We start from the raw sequence: 22,961 nt of genomic DNA, 5'->3' as shown, positions 1-22,961 counted from the left end.
TTGGTCCATTCAAAATCCTTCTGTTCTCCGCTGGGAACTACAGTTGCCAGGTGGCCAGTCAAGTGGTCTGTCTCTGATTCCTCACCCGCAGTTGCTCTGCCCTCAAGCTTCTGCTTTGGCCAGCTCAAGTGATTGATTCCCCACCAGTTGCTGCACGGGTGCCTTTTGATCTGCAGCTACTTCCCACTCTCCTTGCAGTTACCAGATCTGGTTTTTTTGAGATCTGGTCACCGTGAAGGGAATGAAAGGTAGCCACGAATCAAAAGGCGCCCGGGCAGCAACTCATGGGGAATCGATCGCTTGAGGCAGCTCAAGCAGAAGCTGGGGGCAGAGCAACTGCCAGTGAAGAATCTCTCTCTCTCTCTCATACTCACTCACACTCACTCATACACATGTATGGGATGAGGTAAAGAGCACGTCTACTCATAATTAAGTCCAAGTTGAGTCAACGGGTCTTACTGCCAGGAAAATACCCTTAGAGTTCTGACCTGTGGCAGACTATTGCTGTTACTACCTCTGAACAAATGGTAGTAGAGGGAATTTGGTGCTCAAGCATGATATGCAGTTTTAAGCACTACAGCCTGGTTCTTGGAATCCACTACGTATGGTACTAGAAGGAAATATTGTAACCTCTCATATTTTATATGTAAATTGTAAATGGAAAATCAAACAGACAGACAGATAGAAAGATATCAGTTGGTATCTTTAGAATTTGCCACTAGTGCTGCTTGCAACTTGAAAGCCTGTGTGGTGTTGTGGTTCGTTTTAGACTAGATAGTTTTCCACTCAGCCTTATGGAAACTCATTGGGTAACTTTGCACAAGTCACAAACTCTCAGCATAACCTACAGCCAGGGCCGGTGCCAGGCTTTTGGGCACCCTAGGTGAGGCTACTTACTTGCTCCTCCCCCTCAAACCAATTTTAAAAACCAGATGGTTTTCATTAGTATTTATGTTTAAGTATTTATATACTTTTCAAACTACTGTGTACAAAAGAAAGAAAGAAAGATGGGGAGAGAGGAAGGTAGGTAGGAGCACTTGTCACAACACAAATTCTATACTATTAAAATATTTATATCCCTTTCTTCTTCTCCATACATGTCATGAAGTCTTGAAGGTGCTCTTGGCCTGAGTCAGTGTTGGAGGGAGAGCTATGGGAGACTGTTGCAGCCCTAAACCAGAAAGAGTCATGCCACATATTAAAAATTATCAAATTGATTGTGGCATAATCTTCTGTGAGTCCGGTATGCCCCTCATGATGTGAGTCACAAAAGCGAGGCCATAATAAATCCTGGGTATAAGCTTTCCATATGCATGCACACTAGTGTGCATACGCATGAAAGCTTGTACCTAGAATTAAACCTCCTTTGTCTTAAGGGTGTCACTGGAGTTGGTGTGAAAGATCTCTGCCTGACAACCCGGAGAGCCACTGCTGGTCTGAATAGAGACAATACTGACTGATGAACCAAAGGTCTTACTCAGTATAAGACTATTTCATGTGTTCACCTGAAAGCTGAACCTGAAGTAAATCCTACTGGGTTTACAAGCGTTGCTCCTAATTATTTCTGCATAGGATTGGGGCAGGCCATAACACATGGCTTTTGCCATGTCCTGTAAGCCGCCCTGAGCCTGCCTCGGCGGGGAGGGCGGGGTATAAATAAAAATTTAATATTAGTATTATTATTCATTCAGCTAGGTGGTCTTAAACTGCACCCTACCAGTAATGTCCTCAGCACCTTTTTTTTTTTTTTAAACCCTCTTATGTTCCTTTATCAGTAACTCCACAGACTGAGATGCGAAAGGTAATTTTGTTTGTCATATAGTGAGGGGGCGGGGACTTATCTTTAAAAAGTCAAAACTTCTACCTTGGGTCATACCAACTCGTAGGCAATAACTTTGCCTCTTTCACTAAATTTGAGCTGGGAAAGGAGGAAAATCTCCCATCGCCTTCCTCCAACCTATAATCGCTCTACTACTCCTCACTTGGGTTGCAAGCCTCCAAGTATTTTCCAACACAGACCTGGCAACCGGTCCCTACCCCCCGCCCCACTCCAAAGCACCTATATCCATCCCATGCTTCTTCGCACTCACTTCTCTCCTCTCCCTGCCTCCAGATTTCCTTAACTGCTTCTTGCTTCCCTCTCTCTATCCCTTCGTAACCAACTCCCAAGCCTCCACCACACCGCAGAACATTTTGCATTCTTACATAATGTCCCCCAGCTGCAGTCTGATCTGTTTCTTATCTGCTGCTGATGCAGCCATCAACCCAACACCTAACTTGAACTATTGTGGCAATCCGAGGGCGGAGTTGGTCCCTCCCACTCCACCTGCCCAGCCACCTGACTGGCTGCTTTCCCAACCGGCAGCAGTTCTCTAATTGGGTCCTGATGGTTGCAAGGAATTGCTGTGGGATGATAATTTCAAACAAATAGCTGCTTTAGTGCATAGGATGGTGTTTCCTAAATTAATAAATTGACTGCAAGTAATTTTCTGTGTTCTCCTTGAGGCTGGCTGGTTTACAGAGATGTTTGCTGGCACCTGCAAGCAATGGGTGGTGCTCTGGTGGGACCAAGGTGCTCAGCTAAGACCAGGGGAGGAACGGAACGGAAATGTTTAATTTGGGGTGGATTGAGTACCATCGGTTAGGCTTTCATTCTATAACATTTTGTCCAGTGGAGAGGCAAGCAGGGCTCAGGGGGTCTGCTGGAAGCAGTTGTTTTGTTTCCCCTTTCATTGCCTTGGCTGGGCTTCCCCATCCCAAGCTGGGTGTGTGCCCTACCAAAGAGCTGTGAGCACCCCACACCAGCCACTGCATGCCTCCTCCTCCTCCCTCCTCCACTGGCCAGCTGTGCTCGGCCCAACTGGTGGCTGCTGCTGCTGCCTGGGCCAGCTGCGGAGCCCGTGGTGCACGTACACTCTGCCCTGGGGCTGGAATAATGGGTGGGAATGAGTTGGTGAGGACAAGTGGCTTCAATGCCAAATATGGTGTGCATGCACCCAGCTGGGTGACACTGCTGCTACTGCAACCCCTGCCCCCAGTAGCTTAGCGGTGAAGACTCTGCACCCTCCCTCTGTCATCTGGCAGCTGTCTGGCCGATTACAAAGAAGGGGAGCTGGGGGGCAGAGGTGGCCAGTGGATGCCTGCAGAGAGAGTCACATGGGGGCACCCAATTCGGCACCCACCGAAGGCCAGCACACCCTAGGCAATGGGCTGATGTCGCCTAATGGGTGCACCATCACTTCTTACAGCACAAAGTAAGGGAAAAAAATAGAAAGGCCAACCATGTAAACCACTTTGGATTCCCACTGAGGAGAAAGATGAGGTATGAATGAAGTAAATAAATTTCCTGTGTAAAAAATCAGACTTGAAATCTTGCTTCCAGGAAAGTCTGTAGAAGTTGAATGTCTTTTGGGGCTAATCCATGTTAAGGACAAGGATGCGCTAGTGAGATGGTAGAAGACTGAGGTGGTAGACTTGTCCAAAATACAACTGGAGGATTATCTTTTGCAGTTTTCCCTTTGAAGGGAAATAGAAAACACACACATGGGGGAGACTTCCTCTTTGCTCTTTGCACTGTTGTCCCCTTTGCCCCTGGTTGAAGGGGGTTTTTTATCATAGGAGTGTTAAAAATGTGATTCTCCCACTGGAGCCTAAAGTGGTATAGTCCATTCTATCATGCCAGGTCCCTACCAACTAACTGCTTCTTAATGTGTGATCCAAGCCTTAAGTTACAGTTAATACATTACAGCTCTGATTCATGCAGTGACAAAATCCGTTCATAAAAAAGAGACACAAACACAGTTCCAAGAAAGCAAACCTGGATCAGTAATCCAAGAATACTTCAAATGGCAGTTATAGAATGACAATACATACAGAACCATAATCCCAGTGTTGTTCCTTAATTTAGTTTCTGAGACGGATGCAAATACTGTTGCTATAACATTATGGTTTTACAAATCTTGAGATTTGGGATGGGGGGTGGGAAGTATCTTGCCTCCCTGCTCTGGATTATTTGGATTATTCTGACATGTAGCAGAAATGCAAATTCAGAATGACAATGATGCTGGAAACTCTTGGTCTGAATTTCCAGTGTTATGTAAATGAAGTGTCAAACGGGAGTAACAGTTTCTCTCGGCTCTTGCAAACAAATGCCTTCAGTGTGGTCTCTGACACATGAACATAAATGCACACAACAGTGTTTGAGGATGTTCACTGTACGTGAATCTGACCTTCAGGAACCATTTTTAGTTCATCAAAATTAGTGGTGCTGAGAAATCAGGACATCGGTGCATAATGACTGTGAAATTAGGAATGAGAATTTGCTATGCAAATGACAGGACAAATCATGTGAAAAAGTCAAGATAAACTGCATATTAAGACATTAGGTTACATAAAATTAATACTGCATCTCTTTCTTGCTTACTACTCTCCTGATTTTTTTAAAAAAAATCTTTTTATCTCCTGATCAGCTATTGTCTGCTGATTTTTAAAAACGTGATGCATTAAAATGTGCAAAACATGTTATTACCTTTTATTGTAATACATGAGATGACAGCAGATCCTTTTTAACAAAAGTATATCCTTTACTGCTTTTAGTTTTGTGCTGTCACCCATTTGAGCTGAAACTAAAGAAAAGTAAGGTTCTTAAATATTACTATTCAAAGTCATATGAGTTTTCTACAACCCCCCCCCCCCCCAATCTATTGTAAGTCTTCCCTCTTTCTCTCTCTTTTCTGGTGGGGTTTCTAGCGAAATAGTCTTATTGCATTACCGGAACTGACAAAATGGTTCTCATGTAGTCTGCAAATTAAACACAAGTGCAGTGATTATTTTGAATAGCTAAATTACATTCTAGAAAGCTTGCAGAATTCAAAGCATTGTCATTAGGTATCCGCTTGAATACAATTTGTGTAACCTTGGCCAAGACAGCCTGTCATTTTAATGTCAGTGTTTTATCTGAACAAGACATCATCCTTTCAGATACAGTGTACAGGTTCCTTGCAAAGATGCCCGTGCAGAAACGTGTTAACAGTTGCAAATATGAAATGCTATCAAGTTCATCACTGTAGCTGTTTGTCACTGAAATGTCATGGAAAGCGGCTTTTAATGGTATCTCACATAATACGAAAGAATTGAAGCCATCTGTATGCTAGGTGAATCTGGAATGGCAGCAACATCGTCGCAGGGACTCCGCTGCTAAAAATTGCTTGGGAGCAAGGTGCGGGTTTTCGATACCGCCACGATTGTGGGTTCATTTGTTTCAAATCATTAAGTTCAGACTCCCCAATGATTGCTTTGGAAGGGCTTTACTTATTAATTAACATAAAATTTGTTAGAATTGATGGTTGCCTCTAAAGGAACACAAATTGATGATAGTTCAGTTTTCTCTGAAATTGTTTCTATTGCAAAATCTGTGTTTGGGGGGGGGAATGAAATGAAACGTGAGAAGGTTGACATCAGAGTCCTTTTAACTAAACGAGACAGACCACTTTTAAAGTCCAACCAAAGGTGAAGAAGGCACTGCAATACAAAAGGGAAACGGTTGAGTATCTTTGAAATGAACTGGCTGTACTGTCTTGAATGCATAGAGGGGAAAGGGATATTAATAACTGTGTTTGAAGGAAGCTGAGCTCAGGGACTTGTTATTTACAATCTGTTGATGCTTTAGGTTCCCGTGTCAGTGGCTATGATGACACCTCAAGTTATCACTCCCCAGCAAATGCAGCAGATCCTCCAGCAGCAAGTCCTAACTCCACAGCAACTCCAGGTCCTGCTCCAGCAGCAGCAGGCACTCATGCTTCAGCAGGTAACTTGTTCCTTCTGCACTGCGATCGCTATAAGAGGACTGCCGATTCAGGCAACATGCTTTTCCTCCAGAGAATGCTAAATCGCTAGACATTCTCGAGTATGGAGGTGAGAGGGAACACTCTGTCCCCACTGTCCCCTTTGCTTGTTGTGCCCCCTCTTCTTTCTTGGTTATACATATGCCTAATAATTTGCCGCCCCGTGCCTTCTCAAATGCTCTCTTTTGTGTTCTAAAAAGTATGAGTGGGGACCGGTGTTTCCTCTAAGCTGAGTTAGTGTGAGCTAGCTCAGTTTTTCAGCCTCCAGCTCATACATTTTTGTCTTAGCTGAGGAAGGATGGCCCCAAAGCAAACTAATTTATACAGAAGCCAAATTGCTCAATCACTACCTTAATGCCAGTAGCTCACAAAGTAGAAATTTTGCTCACAAGACTCCACCGCTTAGAGAGAGCATTGATGGAGACCACAGATTCCAGTCTTCCGAGGCCTTTCTGCCAGGTAGAATGATAATGGGCCTTCAAAATAACTAGGATACCTTTCAAGGAGCTCAAAAAAAGAGAAATTTTGCTATGCGTTGGAAAAATAAAGAGGTGCTATGTTTTGCATCTACCAAGAAGAACTGGTCTGCTGTAAGTAGCTGGAATAACCAAGAGAGCAAAAGTGTTCTTTTTCCCCCCTACCTTGCAGAACAACTGTAACAAAAAAAAAACTAGTAGGGTCTGTGCTCATCTATTAATTACTACTTGTTACATGTATAGCCCTTAGAAGACAAGACAACATGCATGGGGTACCTAGGCAGCCTGGTTTCAGGTTTGCTTAACCTCAGCGAGGTTACTGCATCCTGAGCCTTTAGACAATGCCGTGGTACTTCCCTGGGGTATTTTTCTAGGCTGTCAGTGATGCTGCCACCTGTTCACTTTCCCTCACCAAGCAAGCCATAGTTACCCTTTAGTAGTAGAGTCATCTTTAACTTATTTTTAGGCTGTTACTTCTAGTCTTGAATTGCAAGGGCTTGCAGGTACCTGGGAGCAACCAAAGCCATTATTTATTGGTATAGCATCCAAGAAGCCAAAGATAAACTATACACAAGCCCTCAGAGGTTAGTAGAACCATATGTTTGCGGGGGCGGGGGGGCGGGGTTTAATTGTGATACATTCTGTGGGTTTTTATGAATTACTGTGAATATGCTGTGAATTACTGTCAAAGCCGTGTGTGTGTGGTTTCCATATCCTGATGAGTTGCACAGGGTTAATTCATTAATGGTGCATCGATGCTGAAGTCCACTGCAAGCCAACTGAGAGTACTGGACTTTTCATTTGTTTGCTCATTCATTAAATGGAATCCTTGAACCCGCTGTCTGGAGAGACTGGGAAGGTGGAGGGGAGGGGGAGTTAGGAGCTCAGTGCTTGCAGCAAACAACAATTTGTATAGTACAGTGCAACAGTGTTTCAGAACACATGTATATGTTTCAAATAGAGATTCACCAGGCTCTCCAGCAAGGGCATTTTAGCTTTGTTGTTCCAATCAAAGGTCATTCCTTGCCTTATTTTAATTAGTTTGTGTAGAAAATGGTATGTTTTTCATCAGTTCATTTTTTAGATTACTTTTCAAACGATAATGCCAAGAATAGTCAGTATGCACTGAATTTATTGTCGAGTTTCAAACTAAAGGTCAGACCATTACAGATAAAAGGATGCTATTTTTCAAATCACAGTTTGTGTATTACACCAAAAAGGGGACCCTGAATTGGAGATCACATTTTGTTTCACTTAAGTCCTTCTCACTTTCTTTTTTCCCCTTTCTTTGTAGCAGCAGCTTCAAGAATTCTACAAGAAACAACAGGAGCAGTTGCAGCTTCAACTCTTACAGCAACAACATGCTGGAAAACAACCTAAAGAGGTATGGGTAAGCCACCCCCCCCCCCTCCTTGTTACATTTAAACCGCAGGTCCTGAAGGATAATACAGTGGTTGCAAAACTGTCATTCATCTTATAAATGGTTGAATGGCTGAGTAGAATGCATCAGGTCCTGGCCTTTAGATTTAGAATGGGGGCTGTTTCTCTCTTTAGGTCCCCCCCCCTTCTTGTAACATGTTATGACACTGCACTATACCTGTGACATTTATGTGGAAAGAGGTTTGTGACACTTGAAATATTTTTACTTGAACTATTTTACTGTCCAAGTACTTTGTGTTTTTTTTAAAAAAATGGCATAAAGTTAAATGTGGGTTAGATATTTAATAGTGTTGAGGTTGTACACGTATTTGCTCCAATCTATTTTCACATGCATCTCCCTAGCCAGACAGGATACCGCATGTGCAAGTTGGTACTGTGCATTTTCCCTGTGCAATCCTGCAGCAAATTCTGCACACATGTCCGTTTTTCAAAAAGGGTGGGTGGTAGTGGCTGGAGTCAGTCCTTTTTCTTTTCCCTGTCATATGAGTGGATGGCCTATTACTTTCTTGTATGTGAAGGGCCAAACTAGACGTGACAGGTGTCTGTGAGTTCACCCCAGGAGCACACTGCCTTTTTAAAGAGTCAGTTGCTTGCCAGGAACTCTTTAAACTGTGCCATGGGGGCCCAGTTCCAGTCAGAACGCATGTGAAGGTGGAAGGTATCATGCATTCTCCCCCATGCTGTTTTAACAACCCAAAACTTTATTGACAGTATAATGTTCCTGCACATACACCCCCCCCCCTTCACCATTTTGTATCAGAAAAAGACAGCACAGGGAGCAAGGTCTTGATCAGAATGGAGCCCCCCTCAGTGCAGGTTGAAGGCGTTTCCAACGGGGAACTTAGCAGTGCAAACACAGAGATGCCTGCTGTGTTGATTAGGGCTATTGGGTGCAATCAAGAGCAGGACAGGTGTGCTAACTTTTACATGAGACATTTTTCTTTAGGTGGTAATTATCTCAGAATAGTTTTGGGAACTTTAAATTAGCCAGGAATGATAGTGCTAGTGTATTGCACTTGCCTTTCCCTCACTTGCTTTAGACTGCCTGAATCTGTTCTTCAGGATAAAAAAAAAAGCTATCTCCCCATAGGGACAGATGTCAGACCTTGGCTTTGGAAACTTTGATGAAGCATGGGAAAAAGGAAGTTCAATTAATTTGTATTTGCAATTCCTTTTCCCCACCCAAAAAAGAAAAACTTTTTTAGACTGTCCAGTGAAATGTCAGATGTGAAGCAGCCATGAAATTCATATAGATAATTGGTAAAGATGGATGAATCTCTTAAGTCCCATTAACTCAGAAGAATTTAAGCACTGCTCACTTTCTCTGCATCTGTGGCTACCTCTAGAGCAGTGGTTCCAAACTATGTTCTGGGGAATCTTAATGTTTCCTTGGAAGCTTATCTGGGGCTTTTTACAGTCAGCGGTGGTGAACAAGGATTTGAGAAAGGCATTTTGTAAATGAGTACTGAGCATCTTCTGGAACACACTTCCAGGGGACAGTGCATTCTAGGATCTACTTGCACTTCAGGCAAGTCAGCAGAAACAAGGGTCGTTTTCGCACTCACCTCCAGCCGGCGCGACCCCCCTCTTCACCGCGCAGGATCTGCGCGGATTTCGCACTAAATGCCACGGAGCAGCCTTTTGCACCGGAAACTCCCGTCGCAAAAGCCGCTCAAACGGGAACCGCCAAAAAGCAGTTCCCGTTTGAGTGGCTTTTGCGACAGGAGTTTCCGGCGCAAAAGGCTGCTCCGCGGCATTTAGTGCGAAATCCGCGCAGATCCTGCGCAGTGAAGAGGGGGGTCGCGCCGGCTGGAGGTGAGTGCGAAAACGACCAAGGCGTTACTTCCACTGAAAAAGTGGAGGCACAGGGTGAAACTAAATGTTATGGCATCTACAGGTCTGACCTGTGGATACAGTTACCATTTTAGAGCTGAACTTGAGCCATTTGAAAATATTGTAGAATCTGAATCTTGTTCCGCCTCTCTCCACACCTTTTTAAGAGCTGAAGCAGCACTTATAAAGGGGCTAGGGAAAACGAAATTGCTTTGTCCCACTATGCTATGGGTTCAATCAGAATCAGGCCCTTGTGGCATTTTTAAGCAGCCTGATTTCAGCTCTGAAATGATGGCAGCATCCATGAGTTGGACCTGTGGATGCTGTAACGCTGACTTTGGCCCAGAGAGAGCTAGGCTTGCATGGAGAATATTTTATCTGAACAGTGAAACCCACAAAACCTTACCCAGTGTCTAAAATCCATGAAAATGACAAAGTTTTAAGGGTAGGTTTGCCAGGTCTTACTTGGTTCCCAGCGGGGAATGTTTCTCATGCACGTGATGCGATGACATCACTTGGAAGTGATGTCATTGCACAGGGGACACACTAGCATTTGGGTAAAAAGCCCCTCTGTGGTGCCATAGAGTTTTTACTTAAATGCTATAGCATCCCCTGCATGGGCATGCCCAGTGTGACGATGTCACTTCTGGGGGACATCGTCATGTTGGGTGTCAACAGAGCTTTTCAGGGGCGGGGATCTGTGCCAGTGAGTTGGAAGCCCCAAAGCTGGGGAAAACCCTGCCCCCAATAAGAGACTGAGAACCCAATTTAAGGAATATGCACTTAATTAGCAAAATCCAAAGTGAAAAGTATTGTCTGAAAGGTGGTTATTTTGCTCTTTTGCAGTGTTAACAGCTCTTGGAAAGTTGTGGGGAAGTTCTTCTATCCTAAAGAAAGCATCTTTAAACTTTTTGAGCATTCTTTCCCTTAAATTTTTTTTATATATACATCCTTATATCTTACTAATTTTGAATGGCATTGCCTTACAATATGAAAACCGCATAATTGTTCCTAGAAAAGAGACAGTAGATCGTGGGAAAATCCTGTAGTTGTGAAGAACTTCTTTCCATGGCTTATGACTGTTGTTGCCTATTGTTACAAAATGTTATATAATATCTTGCTGTCGATGGAGTGGTTGTGCTACACTTAAGCATGCTTGCCAAAATTGGCCCAACTAGTTTCTTAGCCACCAACATCTCTTCCCCTCACCCCATTCTTTTATTGTACAAACTTGGCATAAAAGAGTAAAGGGTGGAAAACTCAAATCTGAAGAACTGGGTTTGATTCCTCGCTCTGCCACATTAAGCCTGTTGGGTGATCTTGGGTCAGTCATAGCTTTCTCAGAACTCTCTCAGCCCCACCTACCTCACAAGGTGTCTTTTGTGAGGAAAGGAATAGAAAGGTGATCGTAAGCCACTTTGAGACTCCATAGGGTAGAGAAAAGTGGGGTATAAAAACCAACTCATCTTCTTTAAGTAAAATGTGGATTTTTATAGCAGAGTTATGAAAATTGGGGGGGGGGCATAATGGGAAACGCTAACACAAACCTTAACTATAGTCCTCCAACAGGCGCCACTATAATAAAAAAGGGAACAGATTAAAAAATGTCTAAAATGTAAATCTAAAGGACTAACAGTAATTAAAATGGAAATGGCACAGGGAGGGAAAGGCATGTAATTGTGAGATATCACTGAGCAGAATGCTCTCAGCTTTGTTTTGCTGGCTGTTTTTCTAATTCAGTAGGGCTTACTCATCAGTGGCAGTTCAATGCGCGTTAATGACTCTGGGATGCAGGCATCACTCTGGACAAAGAAATGATTATTGTGCGGTCAAAAGAAGTTCAAAGACAAGAAGGGAATTTCAGTTTTTTTCCCCCCTTAGAGATCCACATTCAAGAGCATATAAATTAAGCCAAATGTTAAAAACCACAGTCTGAAAGCTGACTTCAAAGTCACAACTCTCTAATTAATGAACTGCGAGCTTCAGTTTGGACAAGTCGGTGGTTTGATGCGCCCATAAATCAACATGACAGGTCTGTTTCACAGTCTCAGACAGTGCTTGTCATTGAGTCGCATCAGATGTAAACACAGCAGAAAAAAAAAGAGAGGGAATATGAAGGAGGTGCAATTGATCAACAGAATTGGTAAAAACCCACTTTTGAAGAGCATTATGCATGATCACAGGAAATGGCTATAGCCTCAAGAGGCTTTCTCCTTCTGCTGTTGCTTTTTTGAATCAGATTTCTAACAACCTTCAAAAGGGAGAATAAGAATTATGGAGCTTCTCCCCTGTGGCTGCCAGGCAATAACCCCCTGTTGTTATTTTGTGCTTCTTTCTTTTCAAAGGCGTCAAATTTTAGTTTTTTAAAGATCTTTAACTCTATATTTGAAGACAAACAATAAAAGGCTGCCACTGTCATTCTTATCAGTTACCAGGGATTGTATTTTTTTTCTTTCTGTTGCCACTTCTTATTAACCTCTTATTTGGTCTATTAGACATAGTTTTGAATGCAAGCCTGCATGCTGGGAGAACATGAAAGTTCAGATGAGCTCAGAGGGCAGATAAAGAAATTTGAAGGGGAAAGTTACACAGCAGAATGAACGATAAAAGTTAACTCTTCTAAATTGCTGTTGTCAGACAGGAGAGTGCATCTGACACAAAGATGATGGCTTAGAATGGGGAAAAATACTTTTGCCTTAAAAAAAAATGGCAAGAAGGGAACTTGGACAATGTGATGGCATTTCAATATCTTACACAACTGATATACTGTGGTCTCAGTTCTGATGTTGCAGGATCCAGGGTTACAATACAAACAGACTCCTTCCTGTTTTAAGATGATTATAATGTGATAGATGTAAAAGAGATCTAGGAGCAGGACCTTTTTGCTTTTTGACTGGACTGACTTTTTTCTTTAATTAACCAGGTGGTTTTAATAGAGGCCTGCTTCAAACAATGGATTTCAGACCTCTCCTCTGAAGTTAAAGAGAGTGGCATTATTAAATTGGTATTCAGCTGGTGGTCTGCCTGTATCTCACATGTACATTTATATACCATGAATGCAGGTGTGCATGCGTTTAATGAGATTATCATATGCTGCTTTGTTATGTAAGCAGATGATGGCTTTAACAAGGTGTGAACTTACCATTCTGATGGTTGGCATGCTTGTATTAATTCACTAATGCCCCCTCCCCAGTAGTTAGTAGTTGACAGCGTTGTCCCATTATCTGAAAACAGAACAAAAGCAAGCAAGATAGCTTTGAGCTGTAAACAGCACACCATACATGTTATTTATTTATTTTTTTTAAAAAAAGTCTTCTTTCCCATAAGTTAGATGAAGAGGAATTTTGTAGCGGGGTGGAGGTTATATTTTTAGTAAATACCCGTTGAAGCCAGATTTTGGAACTGTAACTCACAAGTTACTGTGTGCTGTTTTTTTTTTTTTTTTATTTAACCAAAAATTTTGGCTTCTGAGAAACTAAAGGTGTTTGTTGAAACAGATATAGGAATGAAATGATGGAAGAAATTCTAAGCAAAGGTAGATTTTTCTTTGTAAAGGACACTTTTCTTTTTGCATTCGAAGTCAAGCTAAGTAGATTGTTTTATTTAAAAGGCCGTTTGTCCTCCAGTAGTTATGACAATTTATGTTAGGCAGTAGGGAGTAACCCAAGAAAGGAAAACAGACCTTTGACAGCAGCTTTAGGGAGGGGATCAAATTGCAAGTTTTATCAGGATATTTCAGCATTTTAACAACTGACTACTGACCTGACAACAGGACTGCACCGAGACCTTTTTTGTATGCATTCAATTGTGAGAAGTAAACAAACTGCCTTGTATCCTGTGTTTGGTAACTGGGTGGGGAGCACAGTTTGGCAACGTGCATTGCTTTTAAGTTTTTTTCTTGGACAATGGGCTTGTATACTTTTTTATCTTGGCTTTTTAAACTGAGAAAGAGCTTTCATGAGCTTTTTCCTGGAGGATAGCCGTGAAGACAACAGAACAGGCATCAGTCAACTTACATAAATAAAGCTGGTTTTAAAATATTAACTTGCAGTAAAGTGGCAAGTCACTGACATGTCTAAAGCAAGGAGTGTTCTCATATTAAATCATTCCTTTTGCAGTATGGGTTTTTCAATAGGATGAGTATCTGAGATTCTGAACAAATAATCAAATTCTGGTTTAAGTGTCCTTGCAATTTATATTCGATTAATAATTTGAGAAAAAAACTAAGAGTAGTGGGATCACTTTGGGTATGCTGGTTTAAAACAGAACTGCCTGTCCCTTACCTTTTCAGTTTATTTACATGTTTGTTTTTTCTCACTGTATATTTTGTTTTTTTTCAGGCAGAAAATCAATTAGCTTTCCCAGTAGGTACAGTAGTAGGCCTGAAATTGGTTGCTAATATGATATTGATGGAAGTCTTTATTTTCCAGTTCCTGAAGAATAAAAGCTCTTTGGCATTATAACAACAGGGAAAAAATGTTGACCAGTTGGGGCTATTTCTTTTCCTCTGCATGATATTCCAGGTTAAAGAAAATTAAAATCTTGCAACTTTGCTAAATTCTGCAAGTGTAAATTCAATCCAAGTAAATTCTGATGATTAAATACACCCTTAAGTAATAGATTACATGCACATGATTAGAAGTTGTAACCGCTGGCAGGAAGCATAATAACAGTAAAGTTATATCAGTAATACTGTCAGCCATCCAACCATGTGGGGAACCCTTACCACACTGATGAAGACCCCAACTTTTTGCCACAAGTGTGTGGCAGGAAAATACAATACTGTGTTTGTAATGATGCAGATGAACATGGACTGACAATCCTCATCAGCTGGTTGTCACTATTGTTTTAGGGAGCACTCTAAAGAGTAGCTGAAATGGCTTGAAACACATTTTTCAGCGTCCTGGAAAGAAAGAAAAAACCTGAGCCACACATTCGGTGAATGTATTTTCAAGCCGCCTCTCCCATACTTTAGAATGTCTTCCTTCACTTCTTCCTGGTCAAGTTCAAATAAAAGCAAACAAACTGGGATCTTCATGGCAGCATTGGCCAGGGTTATGGAGGAAGAGAGAATAATAATAATAATATGCGTGGGCATATGAAGTTATGATTTTTCTCTGCTCTCCCCAGCCCCATGTATTGTCATAGGAATTTCCACTCTGGCATTGTTGCTTTTAGACAGGGTAGCAGGTGGCAGCAGGTACACCGCAGAGCCCAAGTACGCTTGCCTTTACCACCACCCCATTTCCACCAATGCAAAGCTTCCTTCTATGGAAGCCTCTAAACAAAAATCCCTAGCTTCTCACCACGAAAGACATTCCTTAGGGAGCCTGTTAGTATTAGATGCTTGCCACTTCTCTTTAGCCTGGTCTAATGGCGCAGGGCAAATACACATGTTTCAGGTAGCTTGTGACCTGGGTCTCAATCCAGATTTTCCCCGTCTCTTGTCAATGGAAATATGTTATGTGCAATGTTCCCTTTAAGCGGCAGAATCTTGTGAGCAAAAATTCTACTTTGTGAGCTACTGCATAAATTAGTATGCTCTGGGGTCATCCTTCCTGAACTAAGACAAAAATGTGTGAGCTGGAGGCTAAAAATCTGTGGGCTAGCTCACGCTAACTCAGTTTATAGGGAACACTGGTTATGTACACTGATGTTCGTTTCCCTCCTTCCATCTATTATTTCAGAGTGGGAGGGGGAGTATTAAAGGAACAGAACTACATTCTTCAGGAATGCCTGCTTGTTTTGTCACAGTATGTAGAGGAGGTGTTCTTTGTAGATTGTGCCCTGTATGATGGCAAGAATCCTGTCTGAGAGGCAGGAGAACCATTGCTTCTCTTGTGTAGTTTTTCTTCTTCTTCCTGATTTCCAGGCCTATACAGATTCTTTTCTTCCTTAGATGAGTGGAAATATATTTGTTTCTTACACTTACCTTATATTTGGGGGAAGATCTGTATATAAAAATCAAACTGCAGAAGGTCCCCCCCCCCCTTTATACACTCTGTTCCCCTTCTCCTTTTCCTCTCCAAATTCTGATGTCATAATAGGTCTTGTATTTCTGCCTGCCAAGCGTTAATTTGCTTTTTTTAAAATGTTAGCTACAGAAGCATTTCAGACCTTCACCTTGATGTGATTCCTAACAGATTAGGGATATTAGATAATTTCCTTCTATTTATTTTACAACTGTGCTGTATTTCTATCATTCAGATAATTACTAAGGAAATCTACATTAACTTTTTTCTGTTCTTTTCTTTTTTTGCTAGCTGAAGGGATTGCTAAACATGGACAAGATGTATTGATGTTCTGAACAACCAAAGTTTTCCTCTTGTCATTATACAATAAATAAAGAGATATTTATCGAAACTGTAAAGGCTTTTTTTCATGGGTTTTAAAGAACAAAGCAAATAAAAGACACAATGAGCAGAACCTTAGAGGCTTCCTTAAGTGAGACCGAATTAAGGACTCCGAAGCCTCGAGTACTGCACATATTAAACACTCTCATTCAAGTAAGATGTTGTTTGCTAAATTATGAATGTGTGTAATTAAAATCTAGTGGCTGTTTCTCTGAAAGATTTACAATGTTATTTCATCGTTTGTCATGGCTAATTAACAATATTAGATGAAGTTTTTCTTCTTCAAAGGTCTGACTTTTTTCTCATTTATTTATGTCAGAAATGATAAACAGAGTAGTTAAAAGCTTCTCAGGGTATGGCAGTGAGAAAAGCAACATGTTCTTTTACACCTCAAAGGTTCAAGGTTCAGTCCCGGTGGAGTAAGGCAACTTAGTCTTCTTCTAAGGGCAAATAATTAATTTCTCCTTCCCGCCCCCCAGTGCTGTGGTGGTAAAAAAAGTGGAATAATACAACATAAAGAAATATGGGTTGATTGATCGCATGACAGGGTTCTACTATGAAAATACAATAAATTAACCAATTGGAGCTTCAGTGGTTGAGACTGATAAATAAACAGAGCATAACATGGGATTATTTTTCATTACAGTAAGTGTGTATGTTATAATGAGGAGGATCCAGCCATGTTTTCAGCTAACGGAAAAAGGAACAACAGGTCCTCTTTAACCACCTTGTAGAGTAGGTTAGGCCAAGGATGTATGACTGGCTCAAGGTCAATCAGTGAACTTCTGTGGCAGAGGATCTCCCAGACCCTTGTCTGACACTATAGACACACCATACTGGTTTAGGGCCAATAGGAATGTGTGTTTGGCATGACTGGTTTCCTGTTTAAATTGAGCCTTGTCCATCAGGATTTTTTTTTTACATCCATGTGGATTTTTCAGGAAAGATCCAGAAGCTATAGTCCTGGATCTTATTCAAGACCCAAAGCTTATCTATTGGTATACCTGCTGGGATTTTTAAACAGTAACATCTGCATGCTATCACTTGCTGCTTTTTAAACTCTCCCTCATTTCAGAATGCAGTTGACTTGCAGCATAGGGGGCACTGCCATTTAATACTACCATCTCGTCCATGCAGAATGACGAAACAACAGTGTTGTATCACAGTAGAATACAGAATTAGGGAGATGTATTTATCAAATGGTAGTATGTTAGAACAAATCATGAGCCAGTGGGCAGTGACTAGTCTGTATATGTTTGTGCAGGAAATATAAATACTATTTGAATGAGAATGGCAAATTCTAAACTGCAGTTACTGGATGTTTTGTATCTGCTTTGTAGTTTGGAATTTATGTTGGCATCTTTGGCAGTCCTTGATATGCAAACTTTGCATCTATTCTGGGAGAGATTCTCCTGGATTTCTCAACCAGCTGTAAGGTCTGTGTTCTTCTTCTGGGATAAACTCTGTCATTTGTAGTTGTCCTGGCTCTTCTTAATGGGAAGGTAATATTGAAAGATAGTTCTTCTCCGCTATAATTACTCTATGGTATTCTTCAGGAGTCAGTCTCATCCCCTGCCTTCTACTTATAAATATCTACTGCAACAGATAATCTGGGTTTATGGAGTGCAGCGTCAATCAGCTGATGGCATCCCTCTCTATTTTTCATTGCGACCCCATGGAACAGTCAGGATCCTGAATAGATATGAATAGACTTCTGAAGGCTTAGAATCATAGAGTTGGAAGGGACCTCCAGGGTCATCTAGTCCAACCCCTTGCACACTACAGAAAACTCACAAATACTTCCCCTTGGACAGTGGCTTGTGCCTGGAATGCCTTTTCTCAGCTTCAGATTAATTGCGAGTTGCTCTGTTAAAACATGGAGCCCTAGCCATTGGTAACATCCATAATAAACTACTGTAGAGCCCTCAGTATGGACCATCTGCCTTTGAATACTGTTCAGAAACTCCAGTTTGTTCGGATTGCTGCTGTTTGCCTATTGACTGGTACAAGTAGATGGGGTTGTGTTATACTGATTCTTCATGATCCTTATGGACTGATAGTATGGTTCAGGGCACATAAGAACATAAGAGAAGCCATGTTGGATCAGGCCAATGGCCTATCCAGTCCAACACTCTGTGTCACACAGCAGCCAAAAAAAAAAGTGCCATCAAACGTGCACAATTTAAGGTTTCTGACTGTAAAGTCTAGAGGAGTTCCGAGAGTACATTCTGGGTGACATACCTTTCCAGTCTGCCACTGATACCTTTCTAAATGCTGCATTGGTATCTACTGGGAGCAGGGTCCTTTTTTGTAGCCTGTAGCCTGTTGTGCCTACTAAAATCATACCCCTGTGCATCTGCTGGCACCCAGGAAATGGGTGCAGATGAAGTAGGGGTCTGCATTGGGAAGGGAGGCTTCACAAATTTTATGCTCCCGATTACATTCAGCCCGCCCCCCCTCCCATACTTGTTTAGACCATTGGTCTGCTAAGGCATGTATTGTCTCCTCCAATTAGCGGAGGTTCTCCAGGGCCTCAGACATAGGTCATTGACATCACCAGTTATCTGAGCCATTTAACTGGAAGTGCTGGGGATTGAACTTGGAACACTGTATGCAAAGCAGAGGCTGAATCAGTAAGCTGCAGCCCTACCTTCTTTACCCCGGTGGAAGCGCTTTCTTCTAGCAGCAAACATCGGCTCCGAGCCATAATCTCTTTAAACTAAATGTATGATCCTCTTATGATATTTACACAAAGCTGCTTTTTAAAAGAGAAAGAAAGCTGTGTGGAAAATGTCTGTCAATCATCGTACAACTCAGTAGTCCATGAGTTTATATCCTGACTTGATACTTGAGGACAAGTAGCAAGACACCTTGTGTTGCCCACTAATCTGTCATGGAGACTTCTTTATTCCGAATTTGTTACAGTGAAGTCTTTCTTCTGGTTGATATCATATAGTTTTGTGAAGCAGGGCAATTATATGACTAAGGTGGGAAGGGGCAAACTAAAGAAGAAAAGAAGCTTGGAAAGAAAAATATGCCTTCTAGAGTTAATGCCTTTCCACACCAGTCTACAAAAATATGTCATGTCTTCATGTTATGAAACAGGCTTTATATGGAGTGATGAACAATCATCTAAAAATAAATAATTGTGTACGATTTTCTAAAATACCAAAAGTACTAAGTTATATACTTAAAAATGTACAGTGTTCTGTCTGAGGTTGTACAAAGACTTGACTTTTAAAGTATATACATTATTATAGCCACAAATAAGTGTCACTTTTATTTATTGAACGTTTGAAATAATGGATTTTATTGCATATTGGCCTCCCCCCCTTGCTTTAATTTAAATCAAAGTAAAATCTCCAGTTCAGTTGATCTGAGGACTAAGACCTCTCTCTGTCTGAAAACATGGAGAACCTTTGCTTATCAATCCAGATGGTTTTGAACTAGATATATTTTAGCTTATATAGGGAACTTACACAACACTTGTAAGATATTTCAAATCCCTCCAGAGTAATGAAAGCCATATTGAACTAGTAATTCTCAGCTAGCCCTACCTCAAAAGCCTCTGGTAAGAATAGAGAGACCAAAGCACGTTGCTCTGAAAAATACACATTTTTGTGCAACCTAAATTTTTCTAAAAGAGGTTTGTCATGAATTGTTGCTTTTGGACAAATGCAGCCCTCTATGGAAAACTAAATATAAACATTATAAAACAATTAAAAGGTAGAAATCAAACATGGCCTCAAGATAAGTATTGCTAAAAAAACCAACCAGTAATTTTAGGATCTAGTATGAAACTGGGTGACCTTGGGCCAGACACAGTCTCAGGCTGACCTGCCTCACAGGGTTGTTGTGAGGATAAAATGAAGACAATGATGTGAGCTGCATTGAGCAGAAAGGCAAGGTTTAAATTAAACAATTTGAAAAGGCCTGAACAGTTGTGATCCATGAAGAAGAATGTAGCCTGCTAAGTATGCCTTGAGTTTTTACCTCCAAAGAATCATCAAAATACAGTCGCTTTTCAAGCTCCAGGTGAAATAGGTGAGTCATGTTTGGCTAGGGTGAGTCACAAGCTTTGGAAGCCTACTTTACAGTAGGAGTCTCTCAAAATGTCCACTCAGTGTCTTGTTCCTGTGTTTATATCTGTATCCTATCCACCCTCATGCATACTTCAAGGCAATGTACATAGTTCCTCCATCTTCATTTTTCCCTCACAACAATCCTTGGGAAGTAGGTGATACTGAGAGGAAAGGATGAGCCACCCAGTGAGTTTCATGGCAGAGTGGAGACGCAAACTTGCATTTTCCCCAGTTCTAGTCTGACACTTCAGCCACTTCTATAACACTCTTAATAACATCCTTTTGATTTTATGGGCAGTGTCTTTGAAATAGAATGCAAAAAGATACTTCTAATTATTTAATTTCCTTTTGTTTTTCTTTTCTTTTCTTTTTCTTTTTTGCTTGACAGCCCCAGCAACAACAGGTGACGTCCCAGCAGCTGGCCTTTCAACAACAGCTTTTACAGATGCAGCAACTGCAGCAACAGCACCTCCTATCTTTGCAACGCCAAGGTCTGCTAACAATTCAGCCGGGCCAGCCCACCCTGCCATTGCAGCCTCTTGCTCAAGGTAAGTTCCAAGGCCACTGTCTTGCGCCATGAAGCTTCTCCAGGGTTCACAGTCAGTTAGCCAGCAATACAAGCATCGGAAAGGTATACAGTCTCAGAAAAAACAGTTCTTGATGCCCCACACTGTTCTAGTTTGCAGCTTTACAAGCCTCTTGGAGAACCAGAGTTCTCTGAAAACACCTCCCTTCAACACCCAGCTGAGTTGTTGTTGTTGTTCTTAGCTTCATGAGTATATCAGTGCCTGTGAGATGCCTTTATAGATAAGTGTTGCTTAAAGAGAACTTTTTTTAAAAGGCAAAATAACCAGTAGGGTTACCAGTTCGGATCTACCCAAGCTGAAAATATACCTGAAGACGCCTTAGGTCAGCTGAGTTGGTGGGGTGTTGAGAGCTCCTAGCCAGCACAACTCCTCACTGCTTTCTTCTGCTGCCCAGTTTAAACTGGAATCACTGTGCCTGCAGGGAGCCCATCAATCCCTGCAGGCACTGCTCTGTGCTGCCTTCTTTTGCCGCCTGGTTTAGACTGGGGGGAGGACATAACAGGGTCACCCAGCTGGGATCACTGTGCGTGTGGGGAGCCCATCATTCCTTGCAGGCTCTGCACTGCCTTCTCCTGCCACTCGGTTTAAAGCGGGAGGCAGGCAAGGACAGCCCAGCGAGAATCGACTGTGCTCACAGGGAGATGATTGCTCTCTATTGACACAGTTCTGCACTGCCTTCTACTGCAGCTCAGTTTAAACTGGGCTACAGGAGAAACCAAGCCAGCCCCAGGATCGGGCTGGTATTTTTTTTACCGGCATTTTCAGTTCTGTTCTATTGGACCCAAAAAATTTCAGGATTTCTGAAATATCCTAGATCTAAATACCATACCAGTACTGAGCAAAAAAAAAAAAAAATACTGGTAAAAAAAGAATTGCACATCCCTATTAACCAGCTTCAGTTGCTTCATGAACAAGAAACTTTAAAAGTTACACTGACAAGGAACTCTAACTTGAAAGTTTTCATAGTCTTATAGCCCTAACTTGGATAACCCATGCTAGCCCAATCTCATCTCGCACCAAAGCAAAGTCAGCCCTGGTTGGTGTTTGGATGGGAGACCGCTAAGGAATACCAGGTTGCTACATAGAGGAAAGCAGTAGCAAATGTCTCTTGCCTTGAACATCTCTTTCCTCGAAAAACTTACAGTTGGCTGTGACTTAAAGCAAAATGAAAACAAACCACTGCTCACCCAATAAAACTTAATTGTCCTAGTAACTTTTAAAAGATAAAATTAATATTTTGGCACTGTACAGGACTTGGGTACAAGGGTATGCCTCTACATCTGGTCTGAGTAAGCATCAGCCAGAGAGATGTGGAAGGTGGAGCAGCACTGATGGAATAGAATGGAAGAAGAGGAGAAGCAGCTTACTAAATGAGGTGGGGGTGACCATTTCTTAAATAACTATTCTAAGGAAGCAGAATAGAAAAGTAGTTGTAGTAATGATGGTATCTTGGATCAGGAGTTGTAGCACAGCTGAATTTCCTAACAAAACAGCCTTAACTTTATTTTTTGATCCTCCACCCCACTTGTTTGGCAGAATACTGAGTTCTTAGTCATTCATTTATTTATTTAAAATACATGTAGTCTGCCCCGCAACTAATGTTTTCAAGGTGGCTTAGTAGGCAATATATAATAATAAAACATAATTCTTGAAATTGTCTGAAATTTTGAAATATGCAAAATGACAGCCAAGCAATAAAACAGCAGTTAAAAACAAGAACAACACAACCACCAGGTAACAGTAATTGTTGCCAAAGTTCTGAGAAAATGAAATGTCTTCACTTGCTACCTATCAGTCAAAGTAGCAAGTTCCAGCATCTCTTTGCCTCAGAAGGAATTCTACAGGTGAAGTGCTACCCTTTCTCTAACAACTTCCCATCTCATATCCAAAAATGGGGTATACAGAATAAAACCTTTGACAACTATCTAAACAGTCAGATGTGTTTATACGGAAGTCTGTAAGGCACTCTGGTCCCAAGCCATGTAGGGCTTCGTAAAGGTAAAAAACCGTCTTAGAATTGTATTTGGAAACAAAATGGTGGTAAAAGTCCTTCAAAACTGACTAGATGAGTTCCCAAGGATCTGTACCACTTACATCAATCTTTGTTCCACATTAGTTGTTCAGAAATGTCATTCCCCACTAAAATGAGTCAGTTTATGTCTTGGTAAACATAGGATCCGGAATGGAAGGTGGCATGGTATAGCCCAATCTCATCAGATCTTGGCAGCTAAGCAGGGTCTGTTCTTGGAAGGGAGACCACCAAGGGAGACTCTGCAGAGGAAGGCAATGGTAACCTACCTCTGCTTCTCACTTGCCTTGAAAGCCTTTTGCTGAGATTGCCATAGAT

The 22,961-nt window shown here is 41.6% G+C and overlaps 1 protein-coding gene across 9 annotated transcripts in view; it reads left to right on the top strand.

The window, feature by feature from the left end:
- The window catches only part of FOXP1 (forkhead box P1), a 743,550-nt gene that overhangs the window by 577,441 nt on the left and 143,148 nt on the right, over positions 1-22,961 (top strand). For 7 of the 9 annotated variants that reach the window (XR_009555435.1, XM_060239540.1, XM_060239543.1 and 4 more), the window contains 3 exons: positions 5,669-5,806; positions 7,614-7,703; positions 20,416-20,575. Coding sequence is in view for 8 of the 9 variants with exons in the window: in XM_060239540.1 (XP_060095523.1) it covers positions 5,669-5,806; positions 7,614-7,703; positions 20,416-20,575 (388 nt within the window). In the remaining variant the exon portion in view is untranslated. The remainder of the gene's footprint in view (positions 1-5,668; positions 5,807-7,613; positions 7,704-20,415; positions 20,576-22,961) is intronic. The other 2 variants (XM_060239546.1, XM_060239545.1) reach the window with 1 other exon arrangement.

The sequence above is a fragment of the Heteronotia binoei genome, chromosome 5 (genome assembly GCF_032191835.1).
Source record: "Heteronotia binoei isolate CCM8104 ecotype False Entrance Well chromosome 5, APGP_CSIRO_Hbin_v1, whole genome shotgun sequence".
NCBI lineage: Eukaryota > Metazoa > Chordata > Lepidosauria > Squamata > Gekkonidae > Heteronotia > Heteronotia binoei.
This window is presented reverse-complemented; position numbering and strand designations above follow the sequence as displayed.